This window comes from Salmo salar, chromosome ssa12 (genome assembly GCF_905237065.1).
Source record: "Salmo salar chromosome ssa12, Ssal_v3.1, whole genome shotgun sequence".
In the NCBI taxonomy this organism is placed as follows: domain Eukaryota; kingdom Metazoa; phylum Chordata; class Actinopteri; order Salmoniformes; family Salmonidae; genus Salmo; species Salmo salar.
In genome coordinates this window covers 64,086,635-64,107,428 of record NC_059453.1, presented here as the reverse complement: position 1 = coordinate 64,107,428, position 20,794 = coordinate 64,086,635, and the positions used below count along the sequence as shown (strand labels likewise).

The 20,794-nt window shown below is 45.1% G+C and overlaps 1 protein-coding gene across 2 annotated transcripts in view; it reads right to left on the bottom strand.

The window, feature by feature from the left end:
- The window catches only part of LOC106565583 (SLIT-ROBO Rho GTPase-activating protein 3), a 123,478-nt gene that overhangs the window by 39,094 nt on the left and 63,590 nt on the right, over window positions 1-20,794 (bottom strand). For both annotated transcript variants that reach the window (XM_014132865.2, XM_014132866.2), the window contains exons 5-9: window positions 12,121-12,306; window positions 8,472-8,600; window positions 5,631-5,852; window positions 5,314-5,415; window positions 2,355-2,552 (exon numbers count right to left, since the gene is read on the bottom strand). In XM_014132865.2, coding sequence (XP_013988340.1) covers window positions 2,355-2,552; window positions 5,314-5,415; window positions 5,631-5,852; window positions 8,472-8,600; window positions 12,121-12,306 — 837 coding nt within the window. The remainder of the gene's footprint in view (window positions 1-2,354; window positions 2,553-5,313; window positions 5,416-5,630; window positions 5,853-8,471; window positions 8,601-12,120; window positions 12,307-20,794) is intronic.

Here is a 20,794-nt window from a genome sequence, read left to right as displayed (position 1 = left end):
ACAGGCAGGTATGACAGCTATGTATAACAGGCAGGTATGACAGATATGTATAACAAGCAGGTATGACAGCTATCCATAACAGGCAGGTATGACAGCTATCCATAACAGGCAGGTATGACAGCTATCCATAACAGGCAGGTATGCCAGCTATGTATAACAGGCAGGTATGACAGCTATGTATAACAGGCAGGTATGACAGCTATCCATAACAGGCAGGTATGACAGATATGTATAACAAGCAGGTATGACAGCTATGTGTAACAGGCAGGTATGACAGCTATCCATAACAGGCTGGTATGACAGCTATGTATAACAGGCAGGTATGACAGCTATGTATAACAGGCAGGTATGACAGCTATGTATAACAGGCAGGTATGACAGCTATCCATAACAGGCAGGTATGACAGCTATGTATAACAGGCTGGTATGACAGCTATCCATAACAGGCTGGTATGACAGCTATGTGTAACAAGCAGGTATGACAGCTATGTATAGCAGGCAGGTATGACAGCTATGTGTAACAAGCAGGTATGACAGCTATGTATAGCAGGCAGGTATGACAGCTATGTATAACAGGCAGGTATGACAGCTATGTATTAGAAAATAAAGGAAAGCCGCACACTCTAAGAGCTCAGATGCAAAAATTTAATAACCAACGTTTCGACAGCGAAGCTGTCTTCATCAGGGTATCATCACAAACACTGCGAGATGAGTCATTTATATAGTGTCAAGAGACACACAGGTGTTTGTAATCATGGCCAAGTATGGCCTAATATCATTGGTTAACTCAAATATTAAAAAAAATGGCATACAAAGAACATACAAAAACACAAACAAATGGATAGCATACGATCATAGCATTTGTAGTCTAAAATGTATCTAACAAACAATTACAATGGCAAAATCACTTATAAATGTAGATCCTTCAAACACCCCCAAACAGGGAAATCTATCCCAATTAAAGGTGTTATTACGTGTTCCACTAAGGCAGTTATTTATCTTATAACTTGTCCCTGTGGTAAAAATTATGTGGGTAAAACAAAGCGTGAATTAAAAGTACGTATCTCAGAGCACCGTAGCACCATTAGGTGCAAAAACTTGACTTACCCAGTTGCGGCCCACTTTTTGGAAGCAAACCATTCGATTTCGTCTCTGCGTTATATTGGCATCGAACATGTCACCCTCCCGAGGAGAGGGGGTGACCTTGATAATTTATTGTTAAAACGAGAGGCTGCCTGGATCTTTAATTTAAAGACCCTTGCTCCCTTCGGTCTCAACATAGACTTTGATCTGAAGCCATTCTTGTGATTATTGTGATTTTGCCATTGTAATTGTTTGTTAGATACATTTTAGACTACAAATGCTATGATCGTATGCTATCCATTTGTTTGTCTTTTTGTATGTTCTTTGTATGCCATTTTTTAAAATATTTGAGTTAACCAATGATATTAGGCCATACTTGGCCATGATTACAAACACCTGTGTGTCTCTTGACACTATATAAATGACTCATCTCGCAGTGTTTGTGATGATACCCTGATGAAGACAGCTTCGCTGTCGAAACGTTGGTTATTACATTTTTGCATCTGAGCTCTTAGAGTGTGCGGCTTTCCTTTATTTTCTAGTGTTCTACTCCGCTAGCCAGCACCTCGCAGGGACAGGGACACCTCGCCTTAATAGGTGTGCGTTTCTTTCTTTTTTCATGACAGCTATATATAACAGGCTGGTATGACAGCTATGTATAACAGGCTGGTATGACAGCTATGTATAACAGGCAGATATGACAGCTATGTATAACAGGCAGGTATGACAGCTATGTATAACAGGCAGATATGACAGCTATCCATAACAGGCTGGTATGACAGCTATGTATAACAGGCAGATATGACAGCTATGTATAACAGGCTGGTATGACAGCTATCCATAACAGGCAGGTATGACAGCTATCCATAACAGGCAGGTATGACAGCTATGTATAACAGGCAGATATGACAGCTATGTGTAACAGGCTGGTATGACAGCTATCCATAACAGGCAGGTATGACAGCTATGTATAACAGGCAGGTATGACAGCTATCCATAACAGGCAGGTATGACAGCTATGTATAACAGGCAGGTATGACAACTATCCATAACAAGCAGGTATGACAGCTATGTATAACAGGCAGGTATGACAGCTATATAGCAGGCAGGTATGACAGCTATGTATAACAGGCAGGTATGACAACTATCCATAACAAGCAGGTATGACAGCTATGTATAACAGGCAGGTATGACAGCTATATAGCAGGCAGGTATGACAGCTATGTATAACAGGCAGGTATGACAGCTATGTATAGCAGGCAGGTACTCACAGTGAAGTAGAAGACCTCTGTCTCCTGCTGGTTGGCCCGTCTCTTGGCCACGTTCAGTTTGCTCATGTAGGTCTCAGAGGCCACCGACTTGATGGACTCAGTGGAGCGGCTATGCTGGAAGGCATCAGACACATCAAAGTCCTCCACAGTCAGCATGTCCTGGAGCATCTGCATGGTGGCGTCCAGAGTCTTCCTCACCTACAGCAAAGGCAAAGATTCAACAACTCAAACCATAACAAAAAGAACCAGGATTTCCTCCTCAGCCATCTGATCCAGGTCTTTTTGAACATAAAAGACAGTAATAGACGCTTTTTTAGCTTCAGGGTTCAAAAGTAAAAGCATCCTATGCCACTTGCAAGGTCAAATGTGAGTGATCACTGGCATATCCCATTTCAAAGACAAATCGACCCCAAATAACAACGAATAACCTTTGATTGTAGCTGTTTGACACCTAACAGCCTTCACCTCCTAAGGCAGGTACACGGTTCATTCCTAGGCAGCGTACCAGACGACCTGCCAGTCAGCCATTCATCACAATAACAGCAGAATATGAAGAGCATCTGGCCCGGCTGTATGTAAAAGGGCTGCAGGCTCTTTCTATACAGCACTGTGATTGATCAGGCTCATTCCCAGAGTGGCACGACTCGTCCATTACCCGGCAGTTATATGAAACGTTATGAGACATGATGAGAACCAGGGCGATATGAGACGTAGCCGAGGCGTAGCTATCAGGGCAGGTTGTAACTAGCCAGCCAGGGTCATTAGCATCTCCATTAGCATCTGCATCCACTTAGAGGGAGAGAGAGCTGTGTGTGTATGCTGCCTGCAGCTCCCACTGAGAAGGACCACTCCTCACCACGCACAATACGCCATTATTAGGGATGTACTGTATTTACCTGGAACATGCATCCATTACGGTTATCATACAAGCTCACAATCACAAGCTAAAGATACATTCTCAGCTCCCAGGAAGTGTGTGTGGGCCATTCCATTGAAATTGCGATGAGAGTTGATTGTATCTATAGACCTGAGTTCTGGCATTTCAGAGACTTGGGAAACAGGGACTACAGGGGCAACAGGGGAAACAGGAGAAACAGGGGAAACAGGGGAAACAGGGACTACAGGGGCAACAGGGGAAACAGGAGAAACAGGGGAAACAGGGGAAACAGGGGAAACAGGAGAAACAGGGGAAACAGGAGAAACAGGAGAAACAGGGGAAACAGGGACAACAGGGACTACAGGGACAACAGGGGCAACAGGGACAACAGGGGCAACAGGGGAAACAGGGGCAACAGGGGCAACAGGGACAACAGGGACAACAGGGGCAACAGGGGCAACAGGGACAACAGGGGAAACAGGGGAAACAGGGACAACAGGGACAACAGGGGAAACAGGGGCAACGGGGCAACAGGGGCAACAGGAACAACAGGGGCAACAGGGACAACAGGGACAACAGGGGCAACAGGGACAACAGGGACAACAGGGACAACAGGGGAAACAGGGACAACAGGGGAAACAGGGGCAGCAGGGGAAACAGGGGAAAAACAGGGACAACAGGGACAACAGGGGAAACAGGGGCAACAGGAGCAACAGGGGCAACAGGGGCAACAGGGGCGACAGGGGCAACAGGGACGACAGGGGCAACAGGGACAACAGGGGAAACAGGGGAAACAGGGACGACAGGGGAAACAGGGGCAACAGGGGCAACAGGGGAAACAGGGACAACAGGGGAAACAGGGACAACAGGGGCAACAGGAGCAACAGGGGCAACAGGAGCAACAGGGGCAACAGGGACAACAGGGGTAACAGGGGAAACAGGGACAACAGGGGTACAGGGGAAACAGGGGAAACAGGGGAAACAGGGACAACAGGGGAAACAGGGGCAACAGGGGCAACAGGGGCAACAGGGGCACAGGGACAACAGGGGCAACAGGGGAAACAGGGGCAACAGGGGCAACAGGGTCAACAGGGTCAACAGGGGAAACAGGGGCAACAGGGGAAACAGGGGAAACAGGGACAACAGGGGAAACAGGAGCAACAGGGGCAACAGGGGGAACAGGGGAAACAGGGGAACAGGGGAAACAGGGGAAACAGGGACAACATGGGAAACAGGAGAAACAGGAGCTACAGGGGCAACAGGGGAAACAGGAGAAACAGGAGCTACAGGAGCTACAGGGGCAACAGGAGAAACAGGAGAAACAGGGGCAACAGGAGAAACAGGAGAAACAGGAGAAACAGGAGAAACAGGAGAAACAGGAGAAACAGGAGAAACAGGGGCAACAGGAGAAACAGGAGAAACAGGAGAAACAGGAGAAACAGGAGAAACAGGAGAAACAGGGGCAACAGGAGAAACAGGAGAAACAGGAGAAACAGGAGAAACAGGAGAAACAGGAGAAACAGGAGAAACAGGGGCAACAGGAGAAACAGGGGCAACAGGGGCAACAGGAGAAACAGGAGAAACAGGGGCAACAGGAGAAACAGGGGCAACAGGAGAAACAGGAGAAACAGGAGAAACAGGAGAAACAGGGGCAACAGGGGCAACAGGAGAAACAGGAGAAACAGGGGCAACAGGGGCAACAGGGGCAACAGGGGAAACAGGAGCAACAGGGGAAACAGGAGAAACAGGGGCAACAGGGGCAACAGGGGCAACAGGGGAAACAGGAGCAACAGGGGAAACAGGAGAAACAGGAGAAACAGGAGAAACAGGGGCAACAGGGGCAACAGGAGAAACAGGAGAAACAGGAGAAACAGGGGCAACAGGGGCAACAGGGGAAACAGGAGCAACAGGGGAAACAGGAGAAACAGGAGAAACAGGAGAAACAGGGGCAACAGGGGAAACAGGGACAACAGGGACAACAGGGGAAACAGGAGCAACAGGGACAACAGGGACAACAGGGCGATCTCAGTGGAGTGACGCAGTAGACACACTGGGGGGATGGATGCTACCGATAGCCCTCACCTCTTCGTTCTCGATCTTGAGCGTGGCCAGACGGGACTGCAGCTGGTGGTAGCGCATCAGGAGCTCCGTCTGCACAGGCTGCTGGGCACTCACCTGGCACACCTGAGGGGGCACACGTACACAGAGGTATGGGCCGGGCACTTGGATTTTCATTAAGTGTACCTCACAGAATTGGAAAAAGGATGCTCCGAAACGTTGTTTCTGCTGGCGTGAACGTGCTTTCCATGGTTGAACAAATCTACTGGCTGTAATTGTAACTCGGATCAGTTTCAATAATGACAATGTACCAAATGTATCAGTCATTTAACACCTCTCACCTCGTCCCCCATGTGGGGCAGGTACTCGAAGCACATGGGAGGGCAGAACACCTGGTTGTGCATGTCCATGATCTTGTGCTTATCGCTGCGGGAGTCCAGGTTGTCCACGGCGTTCTCCATGATGTCCAGGCCCTCGTGGCGACTTGTCTCCAAGTTGTACTCAGCTGACAGATAGGTCCTGAAGGTACGCGCAAGGCTGGCGTGGTAGCCCAGGTCACAGCACTGAGATACAGGAAAAACACTCATTATAGTACAGTATAATACAATAACTAATATCGGAGTAGAATATAATATAGGCATTTTTCTTGACCACATGACCTGACTGTAAGTCTACACCAAGGGTCCAGAGTTTTGTGGCTCAGGTCATGTGACTAAGAACCTCCTGGACCTAATTATGGACAACCTGACATACCAGTCTGAATCCATTATACACAAGTCAATGGGATAAACTCAGTCTTTAGCATTCACATGATTCAGTCACACGATTCCTCTCATTTCCTACAAGCGCGTTACTAACCTGACCTTCAACATTAACTTAATTCCAAATCAGACACTGCTATGGGTTAACAGGCCTAAATAGAATAATAGAATACACCGAATTAGAAGAGCAAGCACAGTAGGACACCTAGGATAATTAGCTCAACCATGGAGCTGCATAAACTAACCTAATTACTGCAGCCAAGCAGAGCAGAGCAGAGCGGTGAGTGGGTTGCTAAGAGGCTGGAGGGGCCTGAGTCAGACTGCTTTGTGATTCTCTAAACGCTCTTTAATAGACGCACAGGAAGTTGCACTCGGCTCCAACGATAAATCCCCATAGCAGCGGATATTTTGTAACAGGGTCAGTGTACAATCAGGAAGGATACGGCAGCACAGAGCTCTTTATGGTACAGAGTTGTATTTCAACAGCCACATCCCATAACAAACACACTGGCAGGCCGTAATGAGATTCATGCCTTGATTTCACCAGGGCCCTTCTATCATAAGTATACTGTAGCAGGAGTGCTGACATGCAGAATAATGATACTGTAAAACTGATGACATTGTTTTTTTGCATGCAAAAGACATCTGCATTCTATTTCCAAGTATTCTAAAAGACAGGGCTGACTTCTTGCAGTGTGGATGTATGTTTTGATGTCTGGCTGCTAATGACTGTTTCTGTGTGGCATGACAAACAGGCCCTTATCCTCTGCCCAGCTTGTGGCGGCACGACCCAGCACAGCGAGTCATGCTCACAATCCCTTTCCCTGCAGGACGGCAGGATTTGGGATGACATGTTCCCTTTCGCTTGCCAGACACAGGAAGCAGCTCCAACAAAGTGACCCAGCATAGAGACACAGCCACCAATCAGAGGTCTCTGTCTGGCAGAACCCTGTGTAACCTAGAGCTCCAGGCCAGCTCCTTTACACTTCACACAGTTGATGTTTAGAACTGTTTAAAGTCTAGCCAGCCTCAAGCCTCTAAGTTCAATCACATCATATGCATTCTGTAAATATGCAGGATCTCTGTATCCAACTCCCTGACCTGTGGAGAGTTTTAGAGCTGGCCAGGCATGCCTAGGCCAATACCACAGTAATCCCCCCACACACACACACATACACAGTAGACAGGGAGGGAGGGGCTAGGGGGCACATCTGGTGGAGTCACCAGAACCACCAGGTAACCTGAGGCTGAATGATCCCTGCAAGAACTACCAGGTAACCTGGGGCTGAATGATCCCTGCCAACCACACTGGCCACACTGCTGCCTGTATGCACAGAGCCTGCACCCAGACCCTGGCTAGGGTTTCATTCCTGTAGCCATTAGTGGTCTACAAAGCAAACTCGTTCACCAACTGTAATCACGGACTTCCCAGGCAGGCTTGCTGCTGGGGTGTGTTGGCTTTGCATTTTGAATTATGATGGTGGTTCACCTAGGTATGGTCTTTTCTGTTATGTAACTCTCTATTTCTCTAATCCAAAATCCAAAAATACTTTGAAGGGGAAGTGGCATACTGTTTAACTGAACACATTATTTATTAGATACGGACCAACAGAAGAGGGTGGAAACCCTGGGGGTGCTGCAGATTTGAGGAATGAAGTAAGAGAGGAAAGTGTTTGGTTTTAAATAGATTCTGATGAGATTCTCCCTTCATGACCCTGTCAATCCACTTTTCCTGTGGCTGTGGTTCCTCTCCACCTCTGCCCTGTAGAAGTAGGAAGCACATTGGTCCAGAGGAGTTTCTGTACGCGTGTGAGTGTGTGCATGTGTCTGTGTCACCAAGGGTCATGTTTCACCATCAGTGTGTTTTGCCTGGCTCCCTGGGAGAGTGGGGTGTGTGACAGTGACAGGCAGATACACGCTCCACATCTCCCAGCACAGCTCCCTAAAGGAGCCTCAGCCCTCACAGCACTCACAGATAGATGAGGGCATGGCAGAGGCAGGAGAGGAGAACAGGGGGAAGAGAAGACCAGCAGAAAGGCATTCTGACTGTCAACACTGATCCATTCCCATGACAGGATGTCATCATTTATATTCCAGAAGAATCCTAACAATGCCTGTTTGGTGGTAACATACAGTAGGATTGTAATGTATATCTGGCAACGCCATTCAGTTAGACATAACAACAGTACTACCGACTGGCTCAGAACCAAACTGTTTTGTTCGCGATTAACTTAAGAGACACAAAATGGAGGTAAACACTTTCAGTCAAACCAACAGAGCAGCTTGTAGCAATACAGCAAATGGGCTGCGAACACTAAAACAGATGGTGAGAATATCTAGTGTAGCAACCAACATTAGACCAACATTAGACAATCCCAGCTGAGAGATACAATGAAGCCTGTGTGCCTATCGCATACTTACATCAATCATATCAGAGACATCGTGAATGTAGTATTTCGCCACAACGGCATTCGTTGCTGCCAGGTTCAACAAATAGTCGTTGCGGGCTTTAGTGCACTTCAGCTTGTTCTCTGAGTACTTGGCTTGTCTCTGGGGAACGGAGAGAAGAAAGAGAGAGAGATTGAAAGAGAACGAGAGAGAGAGAAAGAGAGAGAGAAAACAGAAACAGAGGGGGGGGGGGGGGGGGTGTTAATGAAATTAAGCAACGTTGAGTTTGCTAAATGGTATTTGCACAATAACATAGGAGAATTTCTGTGCGGCCTGATGGCCTGGCTTAGTGTTGGCAGGAAAAAGGTCAGAGGGATCCACTATAAGAGAGAGAGGCTCTTGACAAGCTTCCTGTACATAATAACAGCATCATAACTGTTCCACCCAGGTTGGCCATTCACAGTCAGAGTCACAATTAAATTCAGCACAACAAAATGTACAGCCCAGATGTGAACAATGAAACAGCCATATAAAATACTGTTTTGGTGCAGTGTGCTTGCTAACAAAAACAGACTCAAACAAACATTCACTCTAGTATTCTCTAATTGTGCATAAAGGCAAAGGGTGGCTACTTTGAAGAATCTCAAATATAAAATATATTTTGATTTGTTTAACACTTTTTTGGTTACTACATGATTCCATATGTGTTATTTCATAGTTTTGATGTCTTCACTATTATTCTACAATGTAGAAAATAGTAAAAATAAAGAATAACCCTGTAATGAGTAGATGTGTCCAAACTTTTGACTGGTACTGTAGCTCTAAATGGTACACAGTCTTTGTTGCTATGGTTAACTAGACATGCTGCATCTGCTCGTGGCATCCAGCTGGAAAATATTACATTTTTCATCAAAAAGAATACGTAGTCATCTGTTGTTCACATAGCATCAATAATGGATGTTAGCAGACAATACATAATGGTATTGACAAAAACAATTGACTCAAATGGAACGCAGTGACACAGAATCATTGAGACTTGGCTCACAAATCAGGATTAAAGAGAGCCAATTAAACAACAACACATTGACGTGTGTCTGCGTGTCTGTGTTTGAAAGCACTCCTTATAACCTCTTCCAGCCTGGAGATTATTGGATAGCATGTCCTTCAAATACATACACTTGCACTTCAAATATACATGGTTCACCAACTCCAATTTCACATGTCCATTATCATGCAAATTACAACAGTACATCAGGGAAATAGGGATTATGGCTTGATTGTCTCCTCTCCCTCTTCAACTCTGTTTGCAGGTAGCTAGGATTCTGAACGAGAATGCCATTGTAGCCTGCAAAATCAGGTCACAGCGCAGAGAGAAAGTATGTTCATAACTACAGCAAGTTATAAATAGTCTGTGGGGATGGTACAGTTCTCCTGCCAGCATCTCTGGAGACGGTAGCCCGAGGAGGGAGGAAAGCTGTCAGACATTTGATTCCCTGAGCTGCACTGATAATGGATGCATTTTAATGAAGAAATTCCCCCTGAAAATCCACAATGAAATATGCATGCTTGAAGTACAGTGTCTTAGTCTGCAGTAGTACGTGTGGTAATAAGCAGAATTAACATGAATTAGAGTCATGGGCATGGATGAGCTAGAGAGACTGTACAGTTGGATCACTGACCTGGAAGTCACCATTTGTCTGTGTGTGTAGACCCATGCTACGGCAATTCTCTCTCTCGCTCTCTCCCTCTCTCGTGGGCTTACACAATGGACCCGCACCCACTCTCACACAGCCTTATTATCCTCTTCATTCACATAGTACTGAGAGGGTCCCTCTGGCCTTAGCCAGCTAAAATGAGCCCATCATGATTCTAGCTGCCGAACTAAATACCACTTACAGAAGTGACTAGGCTGACAATGTACAGTATTAGCAGCAGTCCCAGGCAACAGCACTAGCTGTTGGAGACACTATGGTCATCAAGCCTTTAGGGCTGACCCCATTTAGTCGACTGGTCGATTGTTTAGTCGAGCAGTGGCAAATATATATAACAACAATCATGGCACATGAGACACCTGTCTGCTTCACGCCTGTCTGAGTGGACTAATCCATTGCGGAGGCTGCAGGGATGGCACACCAGTATCACCAGAAGTACATTTACTGTTAATTCCCATCATTTCTAATCTACATTTGTTTGCTTACAGTAATTTCTGTTAATGCATTCAATATACCGTATTATTATTACAGTCTTACTGTTGTCATTGTAGGAGTGGACACGTTATTTGCAGAGCGCATAACCTAGGCTACACTTGTGAGAAAAACGTTTTGGTCAAATGTATTTCCATTTACGTGTAGTCAATTTATTCATTGTCTTTTGTTTAGATCACGCCTGTCAATCTTGAGTTAGAACACACACTTGATTACGCATAGAACTAGGCCTATAATGTAGACCTATAAATGTGCCCATTTGGGGATCTGATACTATTTCTGATTGTCTTAACTCACCATCACAGTGGAGTTTCTCAGAGTCGTTCTTTCTTCGCCTCAAACAGTACGTCTGTTGTTACATCCACTGAGAATGACAATATTTCCTGAACGTAGCCTATTCGAAATATCTTTCCAGCTTTCTCCCTTTCGATAACCACTCAGCATGAAAGGATGGGGAAAAATCTGGTCGGGTGGAAACTTCATAAAATAGGCCTACCTGATCACTTCTTATCCGTTGCGCAAATAGCCTACAGCTGTATCTGTCTGTCCGGAGCTCACTAACTCTGGAAGCTCTGAGGGCCAAGAATATTTTATAGAATGTTGCAAGTTTGCTAGTATGAGCTTTGGGCTGATGAAGTTAATAGTTGATACAACGTTTCAAGTTCCTTGCAGACAGGCCATGCGTAGCCAATGTGATTTATAGGATATTTATTTTTAATCAGGATATTTTCTACCTGCGGGCTGTAATATTATTATTTGTTGGCTTTATATAGGCTATTTTTACATATTGGCAATGGCAACAGAAGTTACTTTTAGATTTGTATAATTTTCATTTAGATAGAGGTTTGATAAACAACAACATTGATTTTGTGTGTATTGTTGTGAATTGTTAGATACTTTGTTAGATACTACTGCACTGTTGGAGCTAGGAACACAAGTATTTCGCTACACCCGCAATAAAATCTGCTAAATATGTGTATGTGACCAATACAATTTGATTTGCGATATGAAGACCTTATTATAAATGAAATTAAACTGTTCCACGAAAATGTGCATATGAAAATCATAACTGGCACGCAGATCAGTAGGAATGTTACGATAACTTGGCACTCCAAATGGAAAAGGTTGCCGACCGCTGGTGTAACCTATTACCGACAACTTCAGGAGCTTAAAAGCAGAATCTGCAAAGGCCAGCAGCAGCGGGCAGCAGGAGGAGGTCGAGAACAGTTTTTTTCCCTTCTGGTTAGGCTACAGTATATTGATCTCTGGCTCCCTTTGTGTGTCTTCATTTTTAATCGCAGTGCTTAAAGCATCAGACAAGCTCAGTAGCCTACATATAGTTGATTTTATACAAACATAGGGTGTGTCTATAAATAGAAAAATAAACATTTTAAAATTTCGACCAATCGATTGGTCGAAAGAACAGACAACTTTTTTTTTGTCGGGGACAGCTTTACAAGCCTTGGTGTCAGCCTCACCTTCTCCTTCATCTTCTCTATCTTCCTGACGGAGCTGCGTCTCTGGGGCCGGTCCTCGTGGCGCAGCAGGTTGACATTGAGGTCTCCAGACTTACTGAACTGCTTCTCCTCCTGCTTCTCAGCATCCTTCAGCTTGCTCTCGGCGCTGATACTCTCCGTGTGGTACATGTGGTAGGTCTTCATCACCTGGAAGAGCAGGAGCAGCACAGAGGAAGGATGAGGAAGTTGCGACAATAACTGGACATAGGATTCATAGAAGACTTCACAACAGCAGACAGAGCAAGCAAATGGGTGATCTGAGGTGACAGCTAGTTTGAAAAGTTTCATTACAATCTGTTCCCTAACCAAAAAAAAACATATTACGTCATTTGAACCCTTTCCCTTTGAAATAATGACTTGCAGTGAGACGGGGTCTGTTTCATAAAATACTGGGTGAGGGGCTTGTGTTTCATCCATGGTGGCAGGTGCTCACCCAGCGACAAGGACGGGTAACAGGATCACATCAGTATTCTTATCAGGACCACAGCTGGCCATGAATATGCATAACAGGGCCAGGCAAAGCACAGGACATCACAGCTCCTTTATCTCACATCCACAGACCAGTCTGCATCCAGAGATCCAACGACTTGATGATAAACTGCATGATATACTCTCTTCAACTTTTACACATACGGAAACTGTTATTTGCTCCTTTGTTGGCCTAAGCTCAGTGAGCATACGCGCGGGCGCGCGCGCACACACACACACACACACACACACACACACACACACACACACACACACACACACACACACACACACACACACACACACACACACACACACACACACACACACACACACACACACACACACACACACAGTCAGTTGATGTTTTCAATGGTGGGCTGAGTGTGGTAATATAGCTCATCTCATCTGGGCCAGACTTGACACATCTACACCCCCTCTCCACCCCCCTTCTCCTCCTGGATCTGGGTTTGTAAATCAGGATAAACTGTTCATCACCTAATGGTTGTTCATTTCATGCCATTTGTGTGGCATAATGACACCATTGTGCTCTCTGCCTTTCCCCTCCCTACTGTGATCTCTCTGTAGTCAGACACTCAATATTCCCTCTGTCACAAATCAAAATAAATAACTGTAATGGATGGGATGTACAGTATAGCCCTTTCCACCAAAAACACTGGTAATACAACTTGTCTAATTGAATACTTAGACTAATCTTAAATCTGTTTGTTAAAAGGGCAGTGCACTTAAAAATTTGATTTTACATGTTTTAGAATAATACAGGACGGGATAATACTGTGAAATTGTGAAAATGATGATAATACAATTTTAGTGTAAGAGCTGTTTGAAAAAACTACCTGAAATTTCAGCTAGTTTTGCATAGGTGGAGTTTTGGCTGGCCTAGCGACATCACCAGGCGGTATAAGTTAATTGACCAATAACAAAAAGAGTTTCAAACCTCTGCCAATAAGAGCTAGTTTTCAGGTTACATATCCCTCCCATTAGGCTAAACGAATTAGGTCCCGCTCTCAGACCACTCTCAGACAGTCCTAGCTAAATTATTGTGCTGGCAATGGTGCCTCTTCACAACTGTGTGGGTGTGTGTGGACCATGTTAATTCCTTAATGATGTGGACACCGAGGAACTTGAAGCTCTTGACCCGTTGATGGTGGCGGATGTGTTGTTGCCTACCCTCACTGTCTGGAGGCGGCCCGTCAGGAAGTCCAGGATCCAATTGCAGAGGGAGGCGTTCGGTCCCAGGGTCCTGAGATTGGTGATGAGCTTGGACTATGGTGTTGAATGCTGAGCTGTAGTCAGTAAACAGCATTCTTATATAGGTATTCCTTTTGTCCAGGTGGGTATCATCTGTGGATCTGTTGGGGCGATATGCGAATCGGAGTGGGTCCAGGGTGTCTGGGATGATGGTGTTGATGTGAGCCATGACCAGCCTTTAAAAGCATTTCATGGCTACAGATGTGAGTGCTATGGGGCGATAGTCATTCTTGGGCATGGGGACTATGGTGGTTTGCTTGAAACATGTTGGTATTACAGACCGTTCAGGGATAGGTTGAAAATATCAGTGAAAACACTTGCCAGCTGGTCAGCACATGCTCTGAGTACTTGGTATTCTGCATCCTGGTATTCCGTCTGGCCTCGCGGCCTTGTGAATGTTAACCTGTTTAAAGGTATTTCTCACATTGGCTATGAAGAGCAAAATCACACAGTCGTCTGGAACAGCTGGTGTTCTCATGCATGGTTCAGTGTTGCTTGCTTCGAAGCGAGCACAGAAGGCATTTAGATGGTCTGGTGAGCTTGCGTTGCTGGGCAGCTCGTGGCTGGGTTTACCTTTTTTAATCCATGATAGTTAGCAAGCCCTGCCACATCCGTCAAGTGTCAGAACCAACATAGTAGGATTCGATCTTAGTCCTGTATTGACGCTTTGCCTGTTTGATGGCTAGTTGGAGGTCATAGCGGGATTTATTATAAGCGTCCGGATTACTGTCCCACTCCTTGAAATCAGCAGCTCTAGCCTATAGATCACTGCAGATGTTGCCTGTAGTTTATGGCTTCTGGTTGGGGTATGTACGTATGGTCATTGTGGGGACAACATCATCAATGCAATTATTAATGAAGCCGGTGACTGATGTGGTACACTCCTCAATGTTATCATATGAATCCCGGGACATATTCCAGTCTGTGCTCGCAAAACAGTCCTGTAGCTTAGTATCCGCTTTATCGGACCACTTCCGTATTGAGCGCAGCACTGGTACTTCCTGTTTGAGTTTTTGCTTGTAAGCAGAAAGCAGAAGGATAGAGTTATGGTCTGATTTGTCAAAGGGAGGGAGAGAGGGGGCCTTGAACACGTGATTTAAATTTTGTCGCCTCTAGTTGCACAGGTGATATGCTGGTAAAAATTAGGTACAACATTTTCTTGTTTGTTTATGGCCCTATACAACTAATTGAGTGTGGTCTTGGTGCCTTCATCGGGTTGTGACGGTAAATAGACAGCTACAAAAAATATAGATGAAAACTCTTGGTAAATAGTATGGTATGCAGCTTAACATGAGGTAACTCGAGACTTCCTTAACATTCGAGTTGCGCCCCAGCTTTTGTAAACAAAGAGATACACCCCTCCTCCCTTCATCTTACCCGAGTCTGCCATCCAGTCTTGGTTATACATAGAAAAACCTGCGAGATGTATATTATCCATGCCCTCGTTCAGCCACGACTCTGAGAAACATTGAATATTGCAGTTTTCCAGGTCCCGTTAATAGGATAGTCTCGAACAGAGCTCATCCAGTTTGTTCTCCAGTGACTGCATGTTCGCCAATAGAACTGAGTGCAGTGGTTGTCTATTTGCTCGTCGACATAGTCTCGTCAGGATGCTGACTCGCCTGCTTCTCTTTCTCAACTGCCTCCTCTTCCGAGTCCCGGGGATTAGGGCCTGGTCCGGAGTAAGTAGAACGTCCAGAGCCGCTGACTCGTTGAAGTAGATATTTTCATCCAAATCAAGGTTAGTAATGGCTGTTCTGATGTCCAGAAGCTGTTTCCAGTCAAAGGAAATTATAGCGTAAAAAATCACAACATAGCAGACTTGGTCAGGAGCCCGTAAGACGGCTACTATCCACTGCAGCGTCATCTGTAAGGTGTCAAGCATGTAATGCAGCTCTCTCACTGTTCTGTGCTGTCTGTCTGTCTGAGGATTAGATCCACTCCTGTCTGTCTGTCTGTCTGTCTGTCTGTCTGTCTGTCTGTCTGGGTTAGACCCAGTCTGCTGTCTGTCGCTCTGTCTGTCTGAGGGTTAGGCCCACAGTTATGTGGTCTGGCCTCAGGAGGTCTTAGCAGCTCATTCAGCAGCCTTGTAAAGTACAGCACAGATGTGTGCAGCGTCTTAAAACGCCTCCTATGTGTGTAACTCGGCAGTGAGCGAGATATAGTGCTATAACTAGATGTTAGACAGACAGAGAGCCTAACATCAACGCTAGCTTGTTCTCTTCCTGTAGTTAATGCTCACTTTGTATAGTATCATCTGACCGGATGGTATGACTCCCTTTAATCTGGAAAAAGAAGGTTATAAGAACATCACAGGGTTAATGGGTTGGGTTTATGTCAACTCACACACAGACAGAATCTCTACTATTTCCAGTTGACTGCTACTGTATGATGGTAAGGTTTCTTAGTCAGAAGAACAGCTTATTTTTATCATCCAGACAGTCAATGCTTTCATCAACAGAGCTCCACTGCACAAGGCGCTACAATTCTTAGGAGAGTAAAAAAAAAAAAACTGACAAAGATCTGAAAGGCAAACACTTCAAAGAAAAAACGCAAAGCAAAAACAAACTCTTGTCTATTCTGGTATATGACAGAGTACACAGTAGAAAGAAGTCACTTCAGTGTTTGGGGAAACAGCAGTGTGGGGCTAGCAGTGTGCATCTCCCTAGGCTGGCAACCCATTTCTCCAACAGCGTGAAAAGAAAACAGGGTTTCCAGGCAACTTCGAGCAGCACAACTAAAAGACCAGCAGCTCAAGACAGAATGTAATTTGCAGGAACATTGAGGTGAGGCAGGGTCTACCTTCCGGGAGGTGTGTGTATATGGTTACTGTCTCCACTCAAACAATAGCCTGAGGCTGTTCTGTTTCTGCACTGATGAAAGCTAAAATTAACATATTTCATTGTGGAAATACAGACAGACGTGACTTCCACTTAAAGTGACCCGTGGTTGCAGCATTGCAAGAGGCATCACTGCAGTCCCTGGTTCGAATCCAGGCTGCATCACATCCAGCCATGATTGGGAGTCCCATAAGGCAGCGCACAATTGGCCCAGCGTCGTTCGGGTTTGGCCGGGGTAGGCTGTCATTGTAAATAAGAATTTATTCTTAACTGACTTGCCTAGTTAAATAAAGGTTACATTTAATTATATGCCACTCTGATATTTGATTCTGTGTTCTATAAGCCTGTGTATTAAAACCAAATTGGTTTCCTATAGTTTGTCAATTGGAAAAATATGAACGTGTTATCTCAAGAGACCTGTCAGAGTAAACATGGCCATTATGACTAACACAATTACCATGACAGTCAGAGGAGCAGTCAATGAAACTGGAGAGATGGAAAAACCAGACCTGTTGTAAGTCACCGCACCGGGACGGTCTGTATCAGACTGTACTGCCCATCTCAGACCAAGGGTGGAAACAGAGAGCAGAACATCTCCATCATTTCCATAATGCATTGTAACAAACTTACTACCAGGGCGGCGTAATGCTGCATTCATTAAACAAACAGCCTCTAGTGTGGCAGAGTTTAATAACAAATTAACCAAGAAAACTGCAGCAGGACTTTTTGCTCCTGTACTGTCTGGTTAATTCAAAAAACTTTACAAATATATATATGTTGTTTAAATGGATCAGAGCTGCCAGGTGAATAATTGACTCTGTGATCCAATGAATAAATTGCTGTTTCTTGCTCTCATTTCTCATTTCAGATTCACTACATATAATTCAAGCCATAGGCATCAAGCCTCACGCCCTCAAATCAATAGCTGTCTCAGTAGCACCAGCAGCAGATACTTAAAATAATGTTTGAACAATGGCTTTAGCCAAACACTCTTAAATCTCTAGACTCTGTGTTAGTGAATGTGACATATTCAATCAATCCCTATCCCAGTCTGCTGTCTCCACATGCTTCAAGAAGGCCACCATTGTTCTTTTTCCCAAGAAAGCTAAGTGAACTAAATAACTATTGCCCCATAGCACTCACTTCTTTCATCATGAAGTGCTTTGAGCGGCTAGTCAAGGATCATATCACCTCCACCCTACCTGTCACCCTAGACCCACTCCAATTTGCTTACCGCCCAAATAGGTCCACAGACGATGCAATCGCCATCACACTGCACACTGCCCTATCCCATCTGGACAAGAGGAATACCTATGTAAGAATGCTGTTCATTGACTACAGCTCAGCATTCAACACCATAGTACCCTCCAAACTCATCAATAAGCTTGAGACCCTTGGGCTCGACCCCGCCCTGTGCAACTGGGTCCTGGACTTTCTGACGGGCCGCCCCCAGGTGGTGAAGGTACGCCTCCAACTCAATCATCATTGATTACCAACAACGACGAGACAGCCTACAGGGAGGAGGAGGTGAGGGCCCTCGGAGTGTGGTGTCAGGAAAATAACCTCTCACTCAATGTCAGCAAAACAAAAGAGATGATCGTAGACTTCAGCAAACAGCAAAGGGAGCACCCCCCCATTCCCATTGATGGGAAAGCAGTGGAGAAGGTGGAAAGTTTTAAGTTCCTCGGTGTACATATCACCGACAAACTGAAATGGTCCAGGCACACAGACAGTGTGGTGAAGAAGGCGCAACAGCGCCTCTTCAATGTCAGGAGGCTGAAAAAATGTTGCTTGTTACTGAAAACCCTGACTAACTTTTACAGGTGCACAGTTGAGAGCATCCTGTCGGGCTGTATCACCGCCTTGTACGGCAACTGCACCGCCCACAACCGCAGGGCTCTCCAGAGGGTGGTGCGGTCTGCACAACACATCACTGGGGGCAAACTACCTGCCCTCCAGGACACCTACAACACCCAATGTTACAGGAAGGCAAAAAAGATCATCAAGGACAATAACCACCCGAGCCACTGCCTGTTCACCCTGCTTCCATCCAGAAGGCGAGGTCAGTACAGGTGCATCAAAGCTGGGACAGAGAGATTGAAAAACAGCTTCTATCTCAAGGCCATCAGAATGTTAAACAGACACTACTAGCACAGAGATATCAAGCTACCTACAGACTTGATATCATTGGCCACTTTAATAAATGGAACACTAGTCACTTTAATAATGCCACTTTAAGAATGTTTACATATCTCGCATTACTAATTTCATATGTATAGACACTTCAGTATCCTTCACTATCTATTCTTTACTATCTATTGCATCTTAGCCGCTCTGTCACTGCTCATCCGTATATATTATACTTATATATTCTTATGAGATTTCTTTAAAAGATTGTGAGTATTAGGTTTAGTTGTGGAATTTGTTAGATATTAGGTTTTGTTGTGGAATTGGTAGATATTACCTGTTAGATACTGCTGCAATGTCAGATCTAGAAGCATAAGCATTTTTGCTACACTCGCAATAACACCTGCTAACCATGTGTGTGTGACCAATAACATTTCATTTGATTTGATTTTCAAGGGATTCACAAGGGATTTCTGCAATCCTACCTCTGGCAAAATGCATTGTTCTTTGCAGTCATAAAATCTGTCATCTGATTACCAATGAGCTAAAAGCTTCAACTGTTCCCATGTTTTTTAACTAACATTTTATACAATGAATAAATATAACGACATCAAAAACCACAATCATCATTATCATCAGTCTTTCGAGAAAATGTCACTGCTGTGGGTTTCAGATTCTGATTAGTTAGATGTTTGAGATGGGGCAAAAATTAAATGGGGCACCACAGGAGTCAAATGGGGCTTGAAGAAGAGGGACAATCATAAAACATGATCATGGCCATTCAATCTGATAGCAGCCTACATGTTTAACCAAGCCATGGCTGGCCCTAGCTGTTGAAGAGCAGGGAGAGCAGCAGAATAATTATCTGTTTTCTTGTCTGCACCCTGATGCATTTGGACTCCTCTGGCTGTGACCTTGAAATGCACACTGCTGCTGGAGCGAGCCCCCTGGGCTGTACCCTGCACAGGGTAGGGTTTAGGGCACCAGCCGCTTAAGAGGAAAAACAATCTCTGTCTCATTCATAAACCTGGTTGGGAAAGCCTGGCAGACTCGAGGGAAGATAGAGGTGCTGCTGATGGAGCCGTGAGCTCTCATATCCTTGCCTTTAATGTGTACGGGGGGGGTTAGGAAATGTGCAGGGTGAGAGTGGGTCAGTTAGTGTAGACTAGAGGCAGTGATTGGATGTGGAGATTTGATTCAGTCAATAAAATATAGTCTGCAGTGGAGAGAATGCATGAGTATGTTAAATGTAACATACCACATTTAGACAGATACTAAGTGACTTGGTATAAAACATTTAAAAAAACATCATATATCATTATTATGCAGTCCTATATTTTGGTTAAGGCTTCACTTGGTAAATGGTATAAAGAGGTCTGTCTTTGTTCCTTTGGCCCTGATCGTGGTTAATGATCTTTCTCTTCCTCTTTAAAAGGAGTTATAACCTCTATTCTAACTCTCTATAAGCCCTTTTTACTGTGTCATGGTGGACAGATGGCCCAATCAGAGAGAGAGATGGAATCTGTGCCAGCCCTGTCCTTTGATAGCCTGTCACTCATGACATCAGATGAATAAGTCATCGAAGTCTGCTCTCCTTGGGGGAGCAAGAGGACAGCTGAAGTTGCCTGGAGCTTCTCCAGTCATAGGCACAGTGTCTCCTTTAGTAGGAGCTTCACAACACGACAGGGGGGCATAAGCAGAGTGTCACAGTGTGCCCTTGATTTCTCCCTGGTCACAAAGGAAAGTTGACAGAGGAGTTAATAAGGCATAGAGAGCAGCCCTGACAGACACATAGATACAGTAGACCCGATGGTTGAGCGAGGGGTGTTTTGCATTCCTGTTACTGTGGGCACAGCCACTGGCACCAGAACAATATTGCAATGTGGAAGTGATTTGAGCTGCATCCTGCAACTGGCCCACTTGGAGAG